This window comes from Cercospora beticola, chromosome 4 (genome assembly GCF_033473495.1).
Source record: "Cercospora beticola chromosome 4, complete sequence".
NCBI classification, from domain to species: domain Eukaryota; kingdom Fungi; phylum Ascomycota; class Dothideomycetes; order Mycosphaerellales; family Mycosphaerellaceae; genus Cercospora; species Cercospora beticola.
Window position 1 is genome coordinate 3,610,385 of NC_088938.1, and position 24,521 is coordinate 3,634,905.

The window sequence follows — 24,521 nt, forward strand, 5'->3', positions numbered from 1 at the left end:
ACGCACCTGTTGCTTGCATGCACCAATCACACGCTACCACACGTATGGATCAAAGTAAGTGAGACCATCGAGGAACAGGTGGCGTAGTGACGAACAGCCTTCGATCAGGTAATGATCGAAATTCTCGTCTTCGTCATCAGGCTCGACACGCCAGCCGTGGAAGTAAAGGGACTCCAGATTGGGCAGATTCAAGAGCTTTGACATCCAGTTCTCGCCGAATGACGCTTCCTGCTTGTCCAACCACGTTCCAGCCTCGGCCTTTAGTGCGACATGTTTGAGTGATTGTAGTCCTGGCGGCCACTGCAAGATATCTTGGTCCCGGTGTGCCATAGTGACGATTTCCAGCCATTGGAGACTGCTTCCTGGCTGCGTGGTCGTTCTGGCTGATTCTTTGTGGCCTCGAGCAAAGTAGAGCGCTCTCAACCGAGGACAGGAAAGGACTAGTAAGATCTTGAGAAACCCGTCGCTGCCTCGAGCAAGGTGTTTGCGGGCTTCCTCTCGCAACGGACTGTCCTCGCCGAAGTTGGGAAGATATTGCGCCATGGCGCTCAGGTTCAGCTCAAGGTCAGAGGTGAACAGACCTGGCTGTGTTGGCTCTGTTTGAGTGAAGAAGTCCTTCCTTCTCTCCATTGGCTCATCAAATTCCCCGAACATTGGCAGAGGCCATGGTCTAGCAGTGAATCCCTTCTTGGATGATTTTCTCCTTCTTCTACATAGGCCAATTGTACTGGCCGGCAGTGTTCCCATTGCTTTCGCGTGCGCCAGGTTCTGCGACAAACAATGAATTCAGTCTAGCAGCCTCCAATGTTCTCGATTGTGCTTACCGAATCTCTCGAGCATGATATGCCGCGATAGGATCGTGCAGCACAGGTTTGAGCAAACGGGGAATCGCCGCGGGATTGATTTCAGAGCACTGCCTGTCTTTGTAAGCCGCTGGTTGCCGCTTCAAGTGATCCTGCATCGCTTCGGCCACATAGTGGCAAGTGAAAGCCAGACCGGCGTGTGAAGCAGAGCAGTAGGTATCGGCGATGTGTGAGATCAGCTCGACCGGGAGTGACGTGAGGGTCGTCATGCTGCACAAAGAGTGTGGTGTTCGGAAGTGAGAAGATGGGGAGATTCGAGAGGGCAGCGTAGATGAACTTCGAACACTTCTGCCAAGAGCCCGTGTCTCGATGCCTGCTGGTTGCGGTGGAGAATTGGTCGGTTGGCTCCAATCATGTGACTCTGCCTGATGAAAGCGATGCGTGGCGTTGGCTCTCTGTCCTTCGCTGAGCCATGGCCCCAGGATATCATCCTCGCTGCGGTGGTCTCGAGAGTTGACCTGTAATGCAGGCTAAATGAATAAGCACATGAACTTTCGTCGTCTATCAGTATATCGTAGTCACGAGATTCGGACTTCCTGCGTCCAATCCCCTCCCTCCTGACTCCTGTCCTGTACCCGCTATGCATATACACATCTCCCACACCAGCCTATGTCAACTTTTGCTTGATGAAGAAGTTGCGCAGATAGCTCAACTGCCATGCGCATGTCAATCCCAACACGACAATCTGAATCAGTGTCCATCTCACGACCCTCGAATTGACGCTCTCGGACTGATCGCGGAACTCTGCTTCTCTTTCCCGCTGGAAGATCTGTTCTCTTCGCACGTCTTGCAACCTTGCATTCAGGTCCTTGACTTTTTGCGCAACTTCGTCCAACTTTTCCTTATCGCTGCTTTCGATTTGTGATGTCTCGCCGATAGCCATGTCGAGCTCGAACTTGATGCCACCGACTTGGCTGCCGCTGAAGAGGAAGCCGGAGGTCGCGGGAACGTTGGTGGGGGTGAAGCACAGGCGATGTTCGCCGGAGTCGGCTGCGGTGAAGGTGAACTTGCCGTCGGCGCGGCCACGTTGTGAGACGACGCGGTGATCGTTGTCGAAGAGTTCATCGACGGTTATGTAGACGCCCTGGCAAGAGGTCAGCGCTCGTGGGAACGATGCGGGATAGAGATTGCCGTACCATGTCGGGATTGGGTTGGTATGATCGGGAGTTGTGATCATATTGCGTCGCTTTGAAGTGACCTGGGTGGTGCTCATTAGTATCTCGCTGCTCTTCCAGCAACTCTCAACTTACCAACAACCAAGGTGTCCTTGGGCAATTCCTCGAAGAAGCATTTCTGGGTCGGGCCATCGATGTAGAAGTACAGAGCCTCGGCGCAGCTCAGGAAGAGGGCGACAGAGCTGAATATCGATCTCATGGCGGCGGCGATGGTGGTGCGTGTAGAGACAGTTGCGTGGTCGAGAGTGCAATGCAATGCAATGCCTCTCCCTCCGTTCTGGACACGCGAGCCATATCGCAGGGGTCAGCGCCGTTCAGGGATCTATGCCAAGCCACTAGCCCTCGCCTGCATCCACGTCCCGCCCCGCCCTCCTCCCAACTGCAACTGCCTCCAGCGGCCACCCTCTCTGCAGCGCAGCGCGACTTGCTTCCTTCCCGATCCATCCACCGCCCGTCGTCGCCTCCCACACCGGCTGGCTTCACTTTGAACATCGGTCGCCGCAGAGAGCGCGATTTTCTTGTTTGCGCATGTGATTGCAGACCGGTGAAGGTCATGATTGGCCACAATGCAGCTGAGAGTTGCTGTTCACAGCACCATGGATGCTGCTGCCTTGATACCTACGCGGCAATCGGTAGGTGTATATAAGACCGTCGTGGCTCAACAATTCCGGCTCTCCATTTACTCACTTCTTCACTTTCCACTCTTTCATCCAACACCGCGCAGAAATGGGCGATCCAGGCGTTTCCACCGACTCTGCCGGCCAGAGTTCCCTCTACGAAACTTTCAAGGCTAACTTCACTCGCCCGCACGAATATGGCGAGCTTCTTGCACATGATGCAATTCGTCGCCTGTTTCCCAACAAACACATCACCCCGGTCTTCGATTACGATGCGAAGCTGTTTGCCTATGCGGATGCTGGTCATGCCAAAGCGAGGCTCATCCGCCAAGGAGACGACTTCCTAGCATTGCGAGACTACACGCCGCCTGCTCTGCGTCTGGAGGGTGGTCACGGGAAGCTCTGCGACAAGGTCCGCTTCGGCCTGTACCAGTACGAGTATGAGGGCTTTAGCTTCGAGATCGTCCGCGCTCAGTGGTACACCCAATATGCTTACAGTCGTCGGGAAAAGGTGCACTTCATTTTGACCCCAAGGGATGGCACCAACGAGCAGTCACATTGCCATAAAGCAGATGCGCTCATTACTGCCGCGGGAAAGTGGACGGCTCAACTCCACGACGAAGTGTACGTCTTCGATCAAAGCTACTGGGCAAAGGACAAATCACTTTGGGCTGCTGTACAGGCATCCACCTGGGACGATGTCATCCTTGATCCGGCAATGAAGGCCAATATCATCAAAGACGTTGAGGGATTCTTCGACAGCCGTGCCATTTACGAACAATACAATGTTCCATGGAAACGCGGACTCATCCTGCACGGCACTCCTGGCTGTGGTAAGACTATCAGTATCAAGGCTCTCATGAACTCACTTCAAAGTCGGGATGTTGTCAGTCTCTATGTCAAGACACTGAAGAATTGCCAGGGAGAAGAGTTCTCCATCCGGACCATCTTCGAAAAGGCTCGAAAAATGGCACCGTGCATGCTCATCTTTGAAGATCTGGATTCCCTGGTCAACGATAAAATTCGAAGTTACTTCCTCAACGAGGTCGATGGTCTGGAGAGAAACGATGGCATCCTCATGATCGGAAGCACGAACCACCTCGAGAGACTCGACCCTGGTATCTCAAAGAGACCAAGTCGTTTCGACAGAAAGTACCACTATAAACTCCCAGGAGAGAATGAGAGGATCGCGTACTGCAACTACTGGCGCAAGAAGCTGGAAAGGAACAGCAACATCGAATTTCACGACGATATCGCTGGGATTTTTGCGCAGCTGACTGACGGATTCAGCTTCGCTTACTTGAAAGAATTGTTTATACAAACCCTTCTGACAATCGTAGGCGGTCGTGCGGATGCCGATGATGAGGATGACGAGTATGAGCGAGTCTCTGGAGAGGAGGAGGCAAGACAGCATTTGCATGTTGCAGCCGGATCATCGTTGGACAACAAGAAGTCGACGACGAAGGACGAGAAGCCTTCACGTCAAATGGCAGAAGTTTCCATTCCCGAACATCTGCAAGAGAATACACTCTTACGTGTTCTACACAAGCAAGCTAAAGGCCTGTGGCGGGAAATGGATAATTCTTCCGATGATGAGAATGTGGAAATGGCCGAGGAGTCCAATGAGCATGACGGTGGGGATCAAGGTGATTGTTGTTCTGGTGGACAGATCCTGGGCAACGTGCAAGCTGTGCCTGTTCGCCATTAGCTCTGCAGTGGTCCCAGAGACAGAGAGGTTTTGGTCAAGAATAACGGCACATGATGGCTAGCGGGAAGTTGGTCATGCCAGAGAGATAAATTGCGATGCTATGTAGCGGCATGATTGAAGTTTTGCTTCGATTGTATCGACTGGGGGCCAGAGTCGCCACTATTTCCGGCGATCCACTCTATCCGCTCTCATGCTATCACTCCTCGCTCATCGACTCTGCGTCGCTGCCTTGTGTCTCCGGAAACATAATCATCCTTGCAACGTTCAGCATCTCGTGTCCTTCACCCAATAACGTGTCGATGTTGTTCTGCGACCAGCTTCTGCTCCTGACTTCTTCGGCAACGGCAGCCCGGTACCGCTCATGCCACTCGTCTTCTTCCATTTCCGTCTCGTCGGTCCTCTCCTCGTATGGCATGGAGATTTGCAAGATCTGACCTTTGCCTAACAGTTGGCTCAGTGGGTAAGCGCCAGCAAAGTCCCAGTCCAAGACTCCGACCAATTTTCCGTCGCGGACGAGCATGTTTCCCGCATGAAAGTCCTCGTGCACGAGCACCTTGGGCTCTGCATCGATGACACGGAACACGGGTTCATCGTGTGTAGCAGCAGTGTCGCAGTCGACTATTTCCCGACGTTTGCGCTTGAGCGACTCTACAAAGTCGGATGGGTCTTGCTCGGTATCGAAAAAGTCCTCGATATCTTCCCGGTCAGCGTGGCTGTAGAAATACATCTCGCGATCATAGCATGCCAGGACGTAGCTCTTACTGTCCTGGTACGGCCCGATGTTGTAGTGTTCGGGGGAATGGAATTTGGCCTGTAGCAATGATGAGGTCAGTAAACATATCGTAATTTGAAGTCGTACCATTTGGTGGCTCTTTGCGCAGACTTACCCTTCCGTTGAATAGCTTCGCAGCCTCGACCGTAGGACCGTATTGAACAGATTTACCAACCCCAGTGCCATTTGCGGTCGGTACGAGGCTGCCAATAGCATCAAATCTTGTTTCTCCAAGATCAACAATCACCTTTGCAATTTGATTGCAGATACTCGACTTCTGTTCTTCCGCGAGAGTTGGCCAGACAGCACTGAGTCGCTGACCCTCGATGAACTCTTCTGCCGTGAAGGAAGCCCCTGGACTGCTAGAGCTGCCGTCGCCCCAATCATACAGCTTCGGTATTGGCACTTCGGGAGCGTTCAAGGCCAACCACTGCAGACAACCGACGTGGTTGCGAGACTGGAATGGCTGGAGAGAGGTGACGTTGTCTTGGCATATGCGAAGCACAAACTTGGCTGGTCGTGCTGGTTGTAAGGTGGCCTAGATGAGAAGTCATTGGTTAGCAGGCGCATGGGAATGATGGAAGTACAAAGGTTGGTATCTCACCTGCGAACTTGACTCGACGAGCCAGACGTGATTATATGCCCCACGAGCGATGTAGGAGACGTTGATCGCTGTTGTGTCACCAAACACGCTTGGCGCAACTCTTGATGCGATCTTGTCTGCGACATGTTGCGATCGTGTAAGTTCCTCCGGGAGCGACTCATTGTCGCCTATTTGCGCCATTGGAATTTCGGCCAGACCCATTGTTGGCTCGTTTGCAGTCTTTGCAGCTTGATGGCTGACCACCAGTGCCTTTCTTGTAGTACCAATTGTGTCCAGGCTTACCGCACTTCTCCATGTGTTTGGTGCAGTAGCCGGTTCTGGTACACAACATGCAGTGATGTGTCTGTCGCATTGCGGGTTGCTGCACTTAGTGCAAGGTAGGTCGCACGGCGCTAGTGTCTTGGCGTTTGTTATGCCTGGCATGTGCAACCCGGGTGTATGGCATGAACGATGTGACGAGGTGGAGAGAGAGCAAGGATGAAGAAGACAGACTTAAAAGGCTTGCAAGACGTCGTGGGAGTGAATGTATGGGTGAATAGCTCGCTCGATACCAGAGTAGCACATGTTGTTCACCAACGTGGAGTGAATAGCCAGAGCTGGTGATACCAGAGCCCGATCAACAACACCGCAGTAGGGAATATGCAGGGTACGCATCTGCTTCAATTGTACGAACTTATGGCTGGCTTGAGTTTCTATAATCCTCGGAAATGTGCAGGAATGTACACCATTCGTCAGAGGTCGGTGCTGGAGCTAGTTTCGATCTTGTTCCAAGGCTGTCAGGCAGTGTCACAAGCTATGTCTTCTGAGGCTATCGGAGAGGAGCGATCTGCCAGACAAGTCCGGCGTCTGCCGTCGCATTGGCTGAACGCTCGAACTGCGTGAAAACAGAGAAAGAAGAAGGTGGTCGAGGGGATGCGCTTGTTATAGAGACAGAAGATACAGAGGAGGTGTCATGCTAAGAGGCATCGGCATCGAAGAGAGCGATAGAGTATGTGCGCGCGATTGATTGGCTGTCGAGCAACCATGTTGCGCGCTCGCCGGTAAAAGGCAACAATGAGCCTCGACGGTATCTGAAATCGATCCTCGAGTGGGCGCCAGCCTGACCAGTCAACGAATCACCGGTTTGGACGACAGGCGTCATCACAGCGATGAACTACTGGTCTCAAAAGCGAGAGGGGAGGTGAGTGGGAAGAGCAGCACTCAAGGGCGAGAAGAGAGTGCTGAGAGCCAAGGGGAGATGGAGAGGCGTGGGTGAAATGAGGATCCGTGTGTTCGCAGCAAAGAGCGAGGAGGGCGTTCATTGAGAGGTGCATTCGCAATCACGAATCGTGCGTTTGTGCAGTTCGAGCTTTTGGCAGAGACAGACGCCTCCTCCGCCCAAGGCATCAACGCCAAGCTTTTGCTCCCAGCCACCCACTTTGTTTTGATCAAGCTGGTCCCGACTTCTCGCCACTTCCACATCACCAAAATCGACAACAGCAGCAGCAACAGCAGACATGGCTCCGTATCAGCGCTGCAAGCAGCTGAACTTGAAATGTTTGTTTAATGATAATTCTGACAGGTGCTCACAGTGTCGACAGAAAGGCTGCCCATGCCAACCGGCTGGGAATGTCTTGACAGCGGATCAAGAGCGCGCCATCGCAGTAAGTATGCGGCCGATGGCTACAGCGACTGGCGCACGCGGCCGCTCAGCGAGTCGCACTCCGGTGCCTCCGCCTCCATCGTCAATGGCTCCGCCCAGCTCGACCCAGTGGCAAGCGCCAGGTCTGCCACCGTCCCCATCGCCGCAATCAGCATTGCGAGCTTTAATTGACCGGATAATAGAGGCTCTCGACGCCATGGACCCACCCGCGCTCGAGTGCACCAATTCGAAGCGCAAGCGCGAGGATGAGGACGACGACGCGGATCCTGACAGCCCTCACCGGCCATCGATGGTCCACGGTTCCTCGGCTGACTCCTTGCCGGCTCCTTCAACACACAGGCAACGCGGCAAAAGAGGAGGTAAGAAGCACAAGAAAACGGGCGACGCTGATCACACCGCGCGAACGTCGTCGCATGAGACAGAGCCCGACGAGAGTCCCAGAAATCACGAGGCAGAGCCCTCAGTGCGACTGGAACGTCCAGCTCCACCCTTGTTTCGAGACGGCCCTGCTGGCTCCAGTCGAGGTGAACCTCCTCCATTCGATCGGGCTGGTCCTCCTGGCTTTGATCGAGGCAGCGCACCTGGCTTCGGCCGGGTTGACGCGCATGGCTCTGCTTTTGGCAGCGCGCCTGGTTTTGCTCGCGGCAGCGCACCTGGCTTCGGTCGGTTTGACGCGCGTGGCTCTGCTCGTGGCAGCGCGCCTGATTTCAGGCGAGTCGACGCTCCCGGCTCTGCTCGTGGCGGCGCTCCTGATTTCAGGCGAGTCGACGCTCCTGGCTCTGCTCGTGGCGGCGCTCCTGATTTCAGGCGAGTCGACGCTTCTGGCTCTGCTCGTGGCGGCGCTCGTGAATCTGGGCGAGGCAGCACTCGTAGCATTGGCGGTGACGACGCTCGTGATCACGGCCGAGGTGACAGTCCTGTGTTTGGTCGAGACGGCGCTCCGCATCCAAGGGGACGCGGACGCAGACGTGGTCGAGGTGGCAATCGGTCCTGAGCGCCGTTCGTCGACCTCCACCACGAGCGACTGCCTGTTCTCTCCACTGCATCGCGCACGACGCAAGCTCCTCAGTAAGAAGCGCCGCGAGTGTAGCTGCCAACAACATATGGCGCTCTTCGATGGCAGCTGCCGCTGAACGACCTCCCAGCACCACTTCGCTCGCCTGTGCCTCTGGCACTGGCTGAGTGCGCTCGTCGTGTTATTGGCACGCGCTGAGTCTGCTCCTCGTGTTATTGGCACGGGTCGAGTCTGCTCCTCGTGTCTTGGGCACGAATTAAGTGAGCTCATGGTGTCTTTGGCAGAAGCTGAGTTGCACGGGTTGAGTGTGTACTTCCTGTGTCATCGGCACAGTTTGGCAGTGCTCTCCAGTGTTGCTGGCACTGGTTGAGCTGGGTGGAGGCTTTCAGTAGGCGAACTTACCCATCACAGAATTGATGGCCAGATGGAGATATTCGGCGACCATCGTCGCATGACGATCAGATCCATAGATCATATAATCGTCAATCAAGAAGATTTGTTGTGTGAACTTCGTACATGTGCTTGACTCTTTTCTTGTGCTCTCGTGCATCCTGTCGACTGTACAGTACTGTGCTTTGCTCGTCGTCAAACGTGAACGAAGATGAAGTGAGTGTCAAGGCAAAGCTGTGTGGTAGCGCTCTGCCGATTGAACCAACATCTGACTCTGCGGCAGGCGGAGAGAGAGAATAGACTAAGTGAGCGACCGCGCTACAGCCGCGCTTTCTCACCTCCTAATCTGCGCCCTGTCGCGTACGGATGGGCCTCGCCTCTCGAAACGAGGTGGTCGAGCTCGAGCGTGCTGACGAGACCTGAGTGACATTGTCCAAGATCAGTGATGCCCACAAGTGCCATGGCAGTCGCCAGCTCCGTCTTGATAATGTCGATCAAATGCTCAACGCCTTCATCTCCATAGTTCGCTGCGAAAAGAAATGGTCTCCCTAAGCCGACAGCAGTGGCACCCAGACACAGCGCCTTGAGCACGTCCGACCCGCGGCGAATACCACCATCAACCAAGACTTCGAGCTGGGAGAAAATGCTCGGACAGTTCATCTGGCATTCCAGTAGTGTCATAATGGCAGGAGGAGAAGTGTCTAGATTCCTGCCGCCGTGATTGGAGAGCAGCACCCCGTCCATACCGGCATCAGCACACATCTTCGCGTCCTGCCAGCACTGGACACCTTTGACGACAATTTTCCCTTGCCAAACTCTTCTCAGCCACGCGAATTCCGACCAGGTGAAGTCAGGTGCAATGTATCCCCCCATCAACCGGCCAATGCCACCGCCTCTTCTGTCATTCGAACCCTTTTGTCCACTCATGGGCGTGCTCAGATTCTCATCCATCTTCACCCTCTCGTCTGCCTCACGCTTCCCCGGCATCGGTGCATCCACGGTCACCATGATTGTGTCGATGCCCAGGCTCTTCACGTGCTTCAACAGCTCCTCGCTCTTTTCTCTATCTTTGTTGACGTATAGCTGGAAGAAGAAGGCATGCGCGCCAGCCTCTATGCTCGGCACAATCTCTTCGATGGGAAAGCTGGCATTGGTGCTAATCGCTTGCGGCACTCGCTCCTTCACGCAGCCACGCGCGATCGCCTTCTCACCATCCGGATGTATCAGCTTCACCATCGCAGCAGGAGCGACGAAGATGGGCAAGCCGGCCTCATGACCAAGAATGGTAGTGGAAGTGTTCACATTCTTCACATCGCGTAGCAGACGTGGACGGAACCAGATGCGGCTGAAGTACTCTTTATTGCGTTCTCTCGTATAGCAGCCTGTGTCTGCAGACGAGTAAAAGGCCCATGTCTTCTTACTGACTGTCCTCTCGGCAATCTCTTCAAAGTCGTCGGCATTGATCACTGCACTCAAGGAGGGCTTCTCGTGAAGCTGCAGCTCAGGCGTTGCCGATGGAGGTGGCTTTTGGAAGTCGGCAGTGACTGTCGTGCGGTCGAGGAGCCCTTTACACTTCGATGAATCGAGTGTTTTGGAAATAAGCGAGAAGGGATGCACTTCGGCGTACGTGCTGGTAGCATCGCGTCCGGCGTGTTTCCAGATGATTTCTGGTGCGCCAGGATGTTCTGGAGCAAAGTCCGTAAAGTCCCAGACTGTGCCGTCGATCACGACCCAGCAATCGTGGGGAGTGTTGTGCTGGGATATGTCCTCGACGGACAACAGCTTCTCGTGCTCCATTTCAAGGGCAGGGAAGACAGCAGATTTGGAGGAGAGAGGGATTGCACCGTCCGCGTGCACTTACTATGTCAATTGAAAGAGTGCCACCTACACAGACACGACTTGAAGTACGATGCTCGGCCTTTTGCCTCCTACACCACGAAGATGGCAGGAGAAGAGATATCGGGTTGATTGCTGCCGAACACGCGGAAGCAGACTGCCGACCTCGGGAAGTGTCCGAGCTGCTTCACAGCACAATGCAGCACGTCGACGGTACTTCTCATACCTTTCTTGCATCTTAGTCATGCTTAACTGACCGCGGTGAGTGGAATGACTGCTGAAGTACAGCATCCCAGACACACCCTCGGAGCGAGGCAAAGCAAACAAGTCCGGCAGCCCCTCCGACATAACACCAACATGATCATTTGAATGCCTGTGTGGCATGCTGCGCCCATGGGGCTCGGCGCCTGAAACGGCAGCCTCGCCGACCTCGAAAGGACGCCAACGTCACCAATTCATTCGCGTGGCGCCGCGCTCGACCTACGTGAATGCCCTTAGCTGGCTGAAGGTGCTACGTCTGCTGGGCTTGCCAGACACCCTTGGCTCTATCGACTCAGTCGAACACGCAAGAGGCATCGCTCCCTTAAATTCGTATATCCGCCTAGTGGGTGCTGGTGAGACTTTCCAATAAGCTGCCATCTCTCGATCGAAGCCTCCGCATGATTGCGACAGCGCGCAAAGACCACGGTCAGCATGCCGTCTCGTCTCTCCGTTCGACCAACCTTGCGGTGCGCTGGACTGAAGAGACCTTTCGAATCGAGGCCGCGAGAAGACTGCCACGAACACGTCGGGACTTCGCCGCAGGTCCTGAAGCATGCGAAGTGCCGATGCTTTTCCCACCCCTGCCAGTACCCAGCTTCCCCAACTGCCGGCAAGGGCTTCAACGACGCGAATGGCACGAGCGATCTTGTGCAGACATGAGTATGGCCCCGCTCACGCCGCTAAGAAAGTGTGACGATCATAAACATGCGTGCAGCTACGATCGCTCACGATCTCTATGATCGCTGGATCAGTGCTGCATCCCTATGCACACATGAAAGGCTCACCTCCCATAGGTCTTGGCACTTTCAAAGCGCTTGTCGGATGCAACTCGTTTGCAAACCATCTTCGAGCAGCCCTGACCGCGCATCCTTGGGGGCTATCCCAACGTATAGTACTGTATATTGGCCCAGCCTCTTCCGCCCAGAAAATAGGAGTGATCCTGAGCCACACGTGCTGAATTGAGGTCTCCATCCCCGTCCAGTCAAACCTTGCTACGGTCTGCCACATCGCCAACAAGCCAAGCCAACCAAACAAGGTCAGACTGGAGATGCCAGACATCTTGTGTATACGAAACGCGGGGCTGTGAACGTCGTCTGTGATTTCTTGGGTCTGGGCGTTGTTTACCCGCGTCCTGCCGTTCTTGCGTCCTACATCTGCCCTTATATCACGCCGGCACAATCCATCCCTCCCCAACCAACGCTACACGACCCATCTCTTCCTCATCCGACATTGTCACTTCCTGTCTACGATGTCGACCGGAAAGGAGCCAAAAGACTTTGAAGTCAACGGCAAAGGCTCAGATCCACAAATTGAAATGAGCTCCCTTCGTCATGTACAGACTCAAGGCTCAGTTGTCCTTACTCCGGAAATGTTCGAACGCCTATACCTCTCACCTCCAAACCGAGTCAATGGGAATCTTCGTCGGATAATTGGCAACCCAACGCCTTTCGCCCTAGCTGGATTTATTATCGCCTTCTCGCCACTGGTTTTCTCCTTCCTCGGATGGAGGCAGTTCACAGGCGGTCCCACTTCGACTATCGGTGCCTTCTACTTTCAGGGCGGTCTACTTCCAATCATTGGAGCGATCTTTGAGCTGATTCTGGGCAACACATTCAGTGCATGCTACTTTGCCGTCTACGGCGCATGGTTCTTGGGATATGGTGCCACCTTCACCCCAGACTTTGGATCCTATCTTGCATATTCACCAGACCCAAGCAACCCGAGGCTGGGCATGTTGCAGCCAGGATTTTTGTCAGGTCAAGGTGAGTGATTGCTCAACGCTGATCATACAGAAACTGAGCTGACTTTCAATGACAAGCCTATTGGGCGCTCTTGATGTCCATTTTCTCTATCTACATTACTATCTGCTGCTTTCGCACAAACATCTGCCTCGTCATCAACTTCTTCTCCCTCTTTCTGATCTTCTTATTTGTCGCTATAAGTTTCTGGCTATCCGTGGACGGAAAGACCACTACTGCGTAAGTTTCAGTAGTAAGGGAAACGAGCGGCACCTACATGCTAACACAATACAGACATCATCTGCAGCTAGGCGCAGGCTACGTTAGCTTCATTGCACTTGATGTCGACTTGTACGCCCTATTAAGTCTACTATTCTTGACTGTTAACTTTCTAATTCAACTTCCTATTAGGACCTTAGCCTCGTCTTTCTAACCTTTTTAGATCTCAAAAAGAGAGAGCGAGTATTTGACGTAGAGAAAGCTAAATAGTAAAGAGGCAAATATAGAGACAGGCATATAAGGAAAGCAGGTATAGATCGTGCGCTAGGATTAATATTAAACTAGGTAGACTCTCTAAATTTCTAGGCTATAACGACCTACTACTACTAACCTTATTGCTTTTTGTTAGGTAAGTTTCCCGCCGGTCCCGGGCCTAATAACCTCGGATTAATATATACTACGATAACTTAACGTTAATATTCTTAGGATTAATATTCTATATCTCTATTAGTATACGAGGTGCTACGCTAGCTTATAAAGTAGGCTAGTATTATTAATAATAAACCGATAGCTCTAACTATTTACTCTAAGCCTATATACGATATATAAACCTTAGTAGTACGACTCTAGTATTACGCTTACTATACGCCCGTACTCGCTATAGCTATATAAATAGTACGTAAAATATCTTATCGAGTAGCGCCGAGCAATTACTAGAGTATATAGCTTAGGTAATACTCGTATTACCTATAGAACACTTTATCGAGCTACCTATTAAAGGTCTAAATATCTATATATATACGCTTAGATTACCCTACTAATATATATCTATATAGAAGAATATCGGGGCCTTATTTAACCTACTAGCTAGCGATATACTATCCGAGCGTTCTCTATCTTAAAGATAGCTTTTAAGAGGAAGCTTTAATATATAGTATATCTCTTTACTAGAGTTTATTATAGTACGCGCTTAATACCGAGTATATAGATCTCTACGACGCTATACTTATATAACTTCGGTAGTCCTATACTTTTATAGACGTCTATAATCGTATAGCTTAAATACTAAGTATCTTCTAATACTATAAAGTATATAGTCGCCTCGACTATTTTAGTAAAACCTTTACTTATATTCTATTATATAATCTAACTTTCGATAGCGCTACTATAAAATAAGATTCTATATTAGCTTATATCGTAATATTAAAGAGTTCTATCGAATTATATTCTCGTAGATACTCGTTAGATAGGTATAACGTAGTAGAAGTAAAGGCAATAAGTAGAAACTAACTAAGTTAATTATATTAGTTAGTTATAGATTATATCTTACTTCTAAGATAGGTATTAGCTAGGTTATATAACCTAGTATTATATAACCTATATTACCTAATCCTAATCTCTAAAGTATCTCTTAGAATATCTAACTAGACTATACTTTCTAATACTCCTACTTAGGCTAGATAGTCTTCTACCTATATTTCTATATTTAAATCTATCTCTAAATTATAATAAGTTATTAGGTACTATAGTTATATAGTTAGAGCTATATACCTAATCTATCTTAGTTTAACTCCTTAGCCTAGTATCGTAGGTCCTATAGTAATATTATTACTAGAGTATATACCTTTTGTTTCTCCTCTAGGCTTTTCCCTTTTAGACTATATATAGATTCCTAGATCCTAATTACTTATTATATATAGCAAGCTACTTCTCCTATAGTATAACTTCTAGGCTTAGTTTTATATATTCTATAATATTTCTAATACTATAGAGTATATCTTTTATTAATTATCCTAAGGTCTAGAGTTTAATCTATAGTTAGAGTATAAATCTTTTGCCTTTCTCTATATAAGCTAGAGTTGTCTTATAAACTCCTAAAACTATAGCCTATTCTTTAGTTTAGTTAGGCTATTAGTAACTATCTCTTTTATTAGAATATATTCTACTATAACCTTCCTCTACTACTAGAAATATCTAATATAGTTATATATAAAATTAATATATTTAGATCTCTTATAGATATATATATTCTTAATAAGAGTTAAAGCTATCTAATTATCTCCTATAATTTATACTAGCTTTAGTTCTCTTACTATATTAGAACATACTTTTATAGTTAGTTAGAATAGGTATTCTTCTACTAACTCTATATAGTCTATTTCCTTTAAGAGTACTACTAGGAACTAAGATTACTTTATATATATATATTTATAGCTATATACTTAGCTTCTATTATTAATATTATAATAGACTTTTACTTCCTATTTATTTAAGAAACTAGAGCTCTATAAAGAAAGAAGATACTTCTAAGGATTAAGACTCTATCTACTTTATCTATCATATAGTTAGAGTCTAAATATCCTATTAGGCTTCCTCTATTTCTTCTAAATATTAGTCCTAAGTCTTAGAATAACTTTAGGTATATTACTAGTTTCTTTAGAGCTTATATATACCTCTTAGTTAGGTCTAAAATATATAAGCTTAACCTTCTAAGAAAGAAAGCAATATCTAGTCTTATTATAACTATAAGCTATATCTAGGTACTAGTTTAGCTTTAGTACTCTATTTTATTCTCTCTCTTATTATATAAGCCTATTAGTTTTAGGCTATTATAACTATCTATTAGTAAAAGAGTTAGATTAGCTATTTCCTTAGTTATTTCTAGCTTTATAAAGTTCTTCTAGATAAAGTATTCTTAATTAAGCTTTAAAGTTCTAGCTTATCTATCTCTTATTAATCTTATTCTAAGGATTTTCTCTAGTTCTCTAAGATCTTTAATTTTAAATATCTTACCTAGCTATTCCTTAAACTAAAGTATATCTTCTAGCTTTAGTACTATAATTAGAATATTATTTATATAGGTTAGGATTAGAATATTTCTTTTCTAGTAGATAAGAAGATATAGGTCTACTTCTAATTATATAAACCTAATCTATTTTAACTTTAAGATATAGAGTTTATTCTAGTCTCTTACTACTTACTTTAGTCTATATAAGCTTCTTAGGATTTATAGAACTATATTAAGTAGAATCTTAACTCCTAGTAGTAGAATTATAAAGATTTCTTCTTAAAGTTTACTTTTAGTAAATATATTATTTATATCTACTTAGTAGAGTTCTAGATTCTTCTTATAAACTATAGCTATAAATACTCTTAAAGTATTATACCTAACTATTAGTATAAAGGTCTCTTAGAAATTAACTCTAAACTTCTAAAAGAAACTTCTTATAACTAGTTTTACTTTAAACTTCTTAATAGCTCTACTAATTAATCTCTTTATATTAAATATCTACTTAGATATAATAAGGTTTGCTTTTTTAAATAGAATAACTTTTATCTAGATATTATTACTTCTTAATATAGTTAGTTCCTTTTAGACTATATTCTTCTATATATATCTCTATTTAGGATTCTAAATTATCTCCTTATAGGACTTTAAAATAGGTACCTCTTATCTCTATATAGAGAATTAAAGAGCAATTACTATAAATATAGACTCCTAAACTTCTAATAGAGCTTCCTAAATCTACTTCTATTCTTAGCTTTAGACTTAGCTAAGGAATACTTTATAATACTTAGTACTAGGCTCCTCCTTCTATTTATATTCTTTCTATTTCTTCTAAAGTACTTATCTTATTACTATACTATAAGCTTTTAGCTCTAGGCCTAGTTCTTTATCTAAAATAGATCTCCTTCTCTTTTAGCTATAGATTTAATTTTAGTTCCTTTTCTAATCTCTATTTCCTTATAAGTCCTACTATATAATATTTAATCCTTTTACTTTAGAATATAGTCTTCTACTAGTACTAGAACTAGCTTATCTATTAACTTCCTAGCTTAGCTTAGATAGTTTAGTAGTTCTACTTTTCTTCTACTAGAGTTATAGTTCTCTAGAGTTTTCTTCTTCTAGATCCTCTATCCTCTAGTACTCCTCCTTATTCTTTAGTAGAGGTAGTAACTATATAAAAAGTATTTAGCTAGGACCTATAGGTTTAGTTACTATAGCTATAGGATTCGGACTAGATTTAATACTAACTATAGTATAGTACTCGATACTCCTACGAGTTATCGACGCTCTCCCTATAAGAACTAAGCTTAAAGGGAGGTCTTTTCGGGAAGTTTACGATTGTTTGCTATAGTATATTATAGGCGGTATGCCTTATACTATACTTTTGTATCTATCCTACTATAGCGAGATACCTATTAGTCCTATAAATTATTAATATCGATACAAAATACACTAATATAACTAGAACCTATAGAGACTGCCTATTATATACTATAGGCGAACCTAGGAACAATACCTAGATCCGAGTCGCCTAGTACTAAAATTCGCTAAAAGTAGTTTCGAACTACAAAGCTCGGAGATATTAGTTCTCTCGGGTCGAGGACGGTATATAGCTCGGTCTTTCGAATTAAAGCTATAAGCTAAGCAACGTTCTATTACTTTATATATATTTGCTTCTACCTACAGTCCTACTCTTATTACTAGAGGCGGGGGAGGAGCGCACGATCGCTACTAGGCCCTAATATAATGTTCGCGCATCTATAGTAGCCTTATAGAACTATACTCGGCGAGCTCTAGTACTCTCTAGGCTCTCTTAACTTTAACTATTATTAAGAGAGATAGCAGCGTAGCTACTATTACGCGGCCTTAGTATTAAGCGCATTACGTATCTACTATCGCTAACTGCGAGATATATACGACAAAGCTCGTCGCTATATAAACGATAGACGTTTGCTTCCCTTCCGAAGCTATATCTGCGCAGACTTTCTCTAAGTACTCGGAATATAGATCGTCGTTTATTCGGGGCTTACCTATAGTACGTAAGATGTTGCAATGTTTTAGATTAGCAGAATCGTAATCTAAGTATAGCGGAAGTGCTAGAGGAAGTATAGACGTCGTAGGTAGGTAGAGCGTAGTAGTAAGAGAGTAAGAGTAAAAGAGTAGAAAGCTTTCCTTGCTTACTTAGTCGACTATACTACGCGCTATAGGCCTTCTTATATACTCTATTACTGCGTACTAGAAGGTTCTACGTACGCGCAATCGCGTACGAGTACTAGGCAACTCTAGGACTAGTAATACTAAGAATAGAGCCTCGTAGAATAGCTTAGAATACTATAGAATATCGATTTATAATCGATATTCTACGAGGTTCTCTCGGTTTCTAGAAGCTACTCTAGAAGGATACCGGTAGAAACTTCTAGTCTACTGCTTACGCAGTCGCCCTAGAGGTTTCTAGAACCTTCTAGCCTAAAAGGGTAGTTAGACAGGGGTCCCCCTAGTTACCTTCCGAATTAGGAAGGTGTTGGGTCAGGTCACGTAACTGTTGGGTGATGTCACGTGACTTTTAGGTGGTGTTACGTGATCGTGACCTAATACCCCAAAAGGGTAGTTTGTATAGTACCCCCTTGTCCGCCTACCTAATTAGGAAATAGGGTCTAGGATAAGCTAAGCTTACCCTTCTAAGACGCCCTCCTAAGATTAGCTTATCTAGAATCTTATAGTCTTATAATCTTAGTCCTTACGGCGTAATAGCTCCTATTAATGCCTATTATTATTCGCGGCCGCGTATAGTCTTCTTAGACTATATATTAAGGCTATAGGAGTCGCTTTAGAAAAAGTCCGAGCTTCCTCTAAAGCTTGCTCTAGAGTCTATAGATACTTAATGTCCTATTCTTACTTATTCTAATGCGAATATAGGCGTCCCTATAACGCTAGAATAGCTATAGGCGATAAGCTTATAGACTAGGATAATTCATGCGTACTATACCGCTATTATCCTTAATATTAAAGCCGTATCTAGTACTAAAAGTACTAAAATCTCGAATCTAACCTCTTAACCTAGTAATCGCGAATAGAGCTTCTTTCTTAAGCATTCTTAGGCTATAATAAGCCTTCTAAGGGCGTATAAATAAGTATTCTAATCGCCCCTAAGCTAATATATCGCCCGATTAATACACCTTATAATAGGTCCTCTCTTAATCGTAAAAATAAGGGACCTTCTAGGGCTTTAGTAAGGATATCTGCTACTTACTCTTTAGTAGAGATCCAAACTAGCTTAATTAGCCCGTTCTCGTTAGAATCGCGTACAAAGTAATATTATATATCTATATACTTTGATTTCGCGTAGTACTCGGGGTTATTAGCTAATTCTATAGCCGAATTACTATCGGTATAGACCGTAATCGCCCTATCTTCTAGCCCGAGTTCCTTAAGTAAATCTTTAAGGAATATAGCCTCTTTAGTAGCCTCTTTTAGAGCTATATATTCGGATTCGTAGCTAGAGAGGGCTACGGATTTTTAAAGAATAGAACGCCAACTAATAGGTGCTCTATTAGCTAGCAGAAACACATACCCTGTCGTAGATTTACGCGTAGTATAATCGCCCCCCCAATCTGCGTTGCTATATCCTCTAGGAAGAGGCGGAGATTATGCCTTAAATACTAGCGTTTTATCTAGACTATTAGGGTCGTTTAAATACTTCCAGATCCTATTTATCGCTTTAAAATGCGTAGAATCCGGATTTGACATGAATTTAGCAACTTGGCCGACAGCGTAGCTTATATCTGGCCGTGTTTTAGTTGCTAGGTATATTAGAGACCCTACTTGGCCCTGAAATTCCTTAATTTCGCCTATAGAGGCTTGGGTCCGAGCTTTCTCTAGGCGTACGCCCTGTTCTATAGGCGTAGAGACAGGCCTTAGCCCTTTCGTATTATATTTCTCTAAGATCTTAAGTAAATAACCCTTTTGACTTAGAGTTATTACTTTATTAGGCCTATCTCTAGACACTTCTATGCCTAGATAGTGTTTTATAGGGCATAAATCGCTAATCTCTAGATGCTTAGAGATATTAGTCTTAAACTCTTTAGCTAGACTAATAGTAGAGCTAAATATAAGCATATCGTCTACGTGGCACGTAATATAAACGCCTGTCTCTTTATTAAGGAAGGCCGCGCTATCCTTAAGTAAAGGATAGAAGCTATACTTTGCTAGTATAGATTTTAAGTGCAAGTACCACTGCCTACTAGCTTGTTTTAAGCCGTATAAGGCAGAATTTAGGCGACAGACTTTATGCTCTTATCCCTTAACTATAAAACCGGTAGGCTGCTTAACATATAGTTCCTTATCTATAGGACTATTCGGAAACGCGAGTTTTACGTCTATTTGCTCGATTTCCCAATCGTTATACGCTGCTAAATAGAATAGAGCACGCCAGGTTTCGGGACGGCACGTATTACTAAAAGTATCGTCGTAGTCTAGGCCTAGTACCTGCTTAAAACCCTTAGCAACCCACCTACTTTTAAACTTAATAAGCTTGCCGTACGGGTCGCGTTTTGTCTTATAAACCTACCTGCCTTTTACGGCAGTACGGCCCTTAGGTAGCTCGACTAGATCCTAGGTTTTAAGCTTATTTAAGTCGTTAATTTCCGAGGACATAGACGCTAACTAGTCGTCTTTATTAGGGCTATTAATCGCCTCGGTATAACTCGTAGGATCGTCGCTATTATTACTAGCTATAAGGGCATAGAGGCTTAATTCGTCGTCTAAGCTGTCGTCTTCTAAAGTTCTAGTAGGACGAGAACTCGTAATATCCCCTAAAGTAGTTTTAGGCGTCTTAGAAACTGTCTCTAAATCGTCTACTAGCTCGTCGCCCTCTAGAGTATTACTAGAAATACTAGTAGATCTAGAATCGTCGTTTCTAGAACTAGAGTCTAGTAGATTATTAGGCGTATCTAGAGAGATTTGATTTTTGCTACTAGAGGAAGCTTGGACCGGGTCCGAGCTTACTCTAGAATTTCTAAGCGAGATAGTCGATTCTAGAGGCGTTTCTTCTCTATTCTTAGAAGGTTTATAGTATTGCCCTTCTAATATAGTAACGTCTCGCGCCCAAACTACCCTCCTAGACTCTAAATCGTATAGCTTATAGATATTTGAGTCGCTATACCCTATAAGAATCGCTTTCTTAGCTCGAGTGTCTAGTTTCTTAGCTTTTACTCGAGTATAGTAAGATATAGAACCGAAGATTCTTATATTATCTAGATTAGGAGGTTTATTATATCTTAATTCGTAAGAGGATTTAAAGCCTAACGACGAATGCGGTGTTCTATTATATAGGAATATAGCCGCTTCTAAAGCCTCGCCCCAAAACGTCTTAGGAAGCCCCGATTCTAGTAATAAGGCGCGTACTTTGCCTAAAAGTGTCCTATTAGGTCGTTCTATAAGCCCGTTTTGTTCGGAGTTATAAGGGCTACTAAGCTCGTGTTTTACGCCACTATTCTGAAGTAGAGTTTCTACTTTAGAACTAACGAGCTCTTTCGCGTTATCGCTTTTTAAGACCTTTAGTCTAGGACGTTTATTACTAGAATTCGAGTCGGAATTCTCGGCACGTAGTTTAAAGTCTTTAAAACACGAGAAAGCTTCGGATTTTCTAGAAATCAAATTCGCCTCTATATACCTAGTATAATTGTCGATAAAACTAATAAAGTAACGATACCCTTTATTAGTAGGAGGCTCTATAGGGCCGCAAATATCGCAGCTTACTTTATCTAGGTAACTCTTAGCTTTCTCGGTTATAGCGCGACTCATTTTACGAGTATGTTTACTAGAAATACATACCTCGCACGTAGGGCTTACATTCTCGGCAGATACCCCTAATCTTTTAAGAGTATTATCGCCTATATGCCCTAATCGTTTATACTAAATATCGGCGTCGCTTTTAGACTCTAAATAGAGTGCCTCTTCCTTTACTTCCTTAGAATAAGGAGTAGGAATAGAGATATTTAACTTATAGAGCGATTTATTAAGGATTGCCTTAGTTAATAAATCGTTCTGCGAGTTAAATAACTCTATTACGCCGTTCTTAAGTTGGGTATAAACATTACGGGTATCTAGCTGCGAAAGCGAGACTAGATTAAGCCGGAATTCCGGTGTATATAGGCAGTTAGTTAGAATAGCGACTTTATTAGTATCTTTAAATCGTATTCTAACGTTGCCTACCCTGTAGGAGGTTATAGTACCCGAGTTTCCCCACCTTATAGTAGTAGTCTTATTAGTAAAAGTCGTAAAATACGATCTATTACTAATAATATGTCGGCTAGCACCCGAATCTAGGACCTAACCCTGATTTTCTATAGAGGTGGTCCGAGCTCCCTCTAGAGGTATCCGAGCTTCCTCTAGAGTCGGATTACTAGAATTCGAGTTTCTAGAGTAAAGAGAGATTGCTTCTTCTTCTAGAGTCTCGATCCTAGACGCCCGAGCTTCCTCTAACGGGGAATCGATTATACAGCGCTCTTAAATAGAGAAACAGCGAGTAGGGTCCTCTACTAAAGCATATAATAAATCGACTTCCTCCCCTTCTTCGTTAGTTATAAGGATAGGTTCCTTATAACTAGTAGAGGGCTTAGAGGCGCTATTAGATTCGCGTTCACGCCACTAAGGCGGGCGTTTATTCGGGTGTTTACTATAGCAGTCGTCTTCTAAATGCCCCTCTTTCTTGCAGTACGAGCAGTACTTAGAGGCATCTTTAGGGCCCTTTTTATTAAGGCGTTTAGGGCTCTTAGTCTTCTGCTTAGTAGCCTTACTACTACTGCCGAATTTACGCGACGAGCTAGAGTATAATGCAGTCTCTTTAGTGTTATACCTTCTAGATTCGTCGAGTATATTCGCGAATAGAGTCTCTAGAGTAAAGGCATCCTCGTTACTTCTAAGACTTTAACTTATAGAAGTAATAAACGAGTCGTAGTCGTCGTTTAGGTTATTTAGAGTCTAAGCAATAATTACTTGCTTAGGTAGTTCTATACCCTTCGCCTTAAGTTAATCGTATAGGCGCCGTATAGAGTTAATATAAGACTCTATAGAACCCGAGGATTCTAAAGTCGTTTGAAATAGCTCTTTGCAAAGTAAGAACTTAGAATTAAATCCCTTAGGGGAGTATAATTCTTCGAGCGTATTCCAAGCGTCCTTAGCCGTTGCTTTATTAGAGATTTGAAGCAACGGGCCGTCCTCTACGCCTAGCCGAATAGCTGCGAGAGCCTTAGCTATAATAGAAGGCTCTAGGTTTTCTTATTCTAGAGCTTCTAGATAGCCCTTTTCGGTTAGGTAAGAGCGCATTCTAAGGGCCCAAATCTCGTAGTTTTCTTGGCCCTTTAGGCGCGCAAACGTAAAGGATTTATCGCTTAAAGACATCTTGTTTTCTGGCCGAAATTCCTTGTTTTCTCTAGAGAGAATAGCACGGCTAGCAGCTTACTTTCTTAGTTACCCCTTAAGTTCAGCCTTCGCCGTATATACCCTTTAGTATACCGCTTGCTAGGAGGTCCGGCTAGTATAACGGTTTTTCTAACTCCTAGTACTCTTGTTTATCCTAGTTTCCTAGGCAAGAGGCAGCAGGGACTATGCGGGCCACAGGCTCTCTAGTATTAGTCGGTACGGGTATTCTCGCTCGCTAGGATCGTAGGAGAGGTAAAGGGCGTTCCGTAGGCGTCGAAATCGTAGAAATCCGTCGAGAAACAAGCGAGATATAGTCGTTCAAAATCGAGGTATCTTGTTTTCTAGAGAAAGTGCTCGAGCTTTCTCTTAGAGTCGTCCGTGCGTCTTCTAGGCTATAAGCAGGCCGGGCTCATAACCTTTTAGATTAGCAGAATCGTGATCTAAGTATAGCGGAAGTGCTAGAGGAAGCACAGACGTCGTAGGTAGGTAGAGAGTAGTAGTAAGAGAGTAAGAGTAAAAGAGTAGAAAGCTTTCCTTGCTTGCTTAGTCGACTATACTACGCGCTATAGGCCTTCTTATATACTCTATTACCGCGTACTAGAAGGTTCTACGTACGCGCAATCGCGTACGAGCACTAGGCAACTCTAGGACTAGTAATACTAAGAATAGGGCCTCGTAGAATAGCTTAGAATACTATAGAATATCGATTTGTAATCGATGTTCTACGAGGTTCTCTCGGTTTCTAGAAGCTACTCTAGAAGGATACCGGTAGAAACTTCTAGTCTGCTGCTTACGCAGTCGCCCTAGAGGTTTCTAGAACCTTCTAGCCTAAAAGGGTAGTTAGACAGGGGTCCCCCTAGTTACCTTCCGAATTAGGAAGGTGTTAGGTCAGGTTACGTGACTATTGGGTAATGTCACGTGACTTTTAGGTGGTGTTACGTGATCGTGACCTAATACCCCAAAAGAGTAGTTTGTATAGTACCCCCTTGTCCGCCTACCTAATTAGGAAATAGGGTCTAGGATAAGCTAAGCTTACTCTTCTAAGATAATGCCTTAAGAAGTATCTTTATCGCCTACCGTATACCGAGAACTACTAATATTTAGCTATACTATATAGTTATCGGATAGGTGCTATTCCGTTTATAGCGCCCCTTAACAAGTATTCTACCGACTCCGTATTAGGTTAAGTATTTTGTTAGCAGACCGCGACAATCTTATCTACCCGGCGGACCTTAATATATATTCTTATACTATAAGCTTTACTTAACTAACAAGTATAGATATAAGCCTATACGGTCCTGTCGTCCTAGTAGCTATAATATCGTAACCGACGTATACTAGATTATAGGTTAATCTAGTAATGTTTTCCTAGAATATAGAGTACTCTTCGCTACGCGATAGCTCTATATCTTATATCGAATTAGTAGTAACGACTTCCTTCTACTCGTCTTACGAGCTATATCGATTTGT

At 45.6% G+C, this 24,521-nt stretch overlaps 7 protein-coding genes across 7 annotated transcripts; 3 read left to right on the plus strand and 4 right to left on the minus strand.

The window, feature by feature from the left end:
• Positions 1–33: 33 nt before the first annotated feature.
• On the minus strand, positions 34–654 carry RHO25_007037 (uncharacterized protein; the record flags this gene model as incomplete). The annotated part of the gene is made up of 1 exon (XM_023597818.2): positions 34–654. One exon carries the CDS (start codon positions 652–654, stop codon positions 34–36), a length of 621 nt encoding a protein of 206 aa, XP_023452512.2.
• An 816-nt stretch (positions 655–1,470) lies between these two features.
• On the minus strand, positions 1,471–2,237 carry RHO25_007038 (uncharacterized protein; the record flags this gene model as incomplete). Its single annotated transcript, XM_023597819.2, has 3 exons — positions 1,471–1,947; positions 2,000–2,061; positions 2,114–2,237. 3 exons carry the CDS (start codon positions 2,235–2,237, stop codon positions 1,471–1,473), a joined length of 663 nt encoding a protein of 220 aa, XP_023452040.1.
• Positions 2,238–2,764: 527 nt separating this feature from the next.
• Positions 2,765–4,363, plus strand: RHO25_007039 (uncharacterized protein; the record flags this gene model as incomplete). Its single annotated transcript, XM_023597820.2, has 1 exon — positions 2,765–4,363. The coding sequence occupies one exon, from the start codon at positions 2,765–2,767 to the stop codon at positions 4,361–4,363; it is 1,599 nt and encodes a 532-aa protein (XP_023452039.1).
• A 196-nt stretch (positions 4,364–4,559) lies between these two features.
• On the minus strand, positions 4,560–5,940 carry RHO25_007040 (uncharacterized protein; the record flags this gene model as incomplete). Its single annotated transcript, XM_023597821.2, has 3 exons — positions 4,560–5,174; positions 5,251–5,673; positions 5,740–5,940. 3 exons carry the CDS (start codon positions 5,938–5,940, stop codon positions 4,560–4,562), a joined length of 1,239 nt encoding a protein of 412 aa, XP_023452038.1.
• A 1,448-nt stretch (positions 5,941–7,388) lies between these two features.
• Positions 7,389–8,375, plus strand: RHO25_007041 (uncharacterized protein; the record flags this gene model as incomplete). The annotated part of the gene is made up of 1 exon (XM_023597822.2): positions 7,389–8,375. The coding sequence occupies one exon, from the start codon at positions 7,389–7,391 to the stop codon at positions 8,373–8,375; it is 987 nt and encodes a 328-aa protein (XP_023452037.2).
• Positions 8,376–9,104: 729 nt separating this feature from the next.
• Positions 9,105–10,583, minus strand: RHO25_007042 (uncharacterized protein; the record flags this gene model as incomplete). The annotated part of the gene is made up of 1 exon (XM_023597823.2): positions 9,105–10,583. One exon carries the CDS (start codon positions 10,581–10,583, stop codon positions 9,105–9,107), a length of 1,479 nt encoding a protein of 492 aa, XP_023452459.1.
• Positions 10,584–12,132: 1,549 nt separating this feature from the next.
• RHO25_007043 (uncharacterized protein) lies at positions 12,133–13,055 on the plus strand (the record flags this gene model as incomplete). The annotated part of the gene is made up of 3 exons (XM_023597824.1): positions 12,133–12,646; positions 12,703–12,862; positions 12,917–13,055. The coding sequence occupies 3 exons, from the start codon at positions 12,133–12,135 to the stop codon at positions 13,053–13,055; spliced, it is 813 nt and encodes a 270-aa protein (XP_023452545.1).
• Between the last annotated feature and the right edge of the window lie 11,466 nt (positions 13,056–24,521).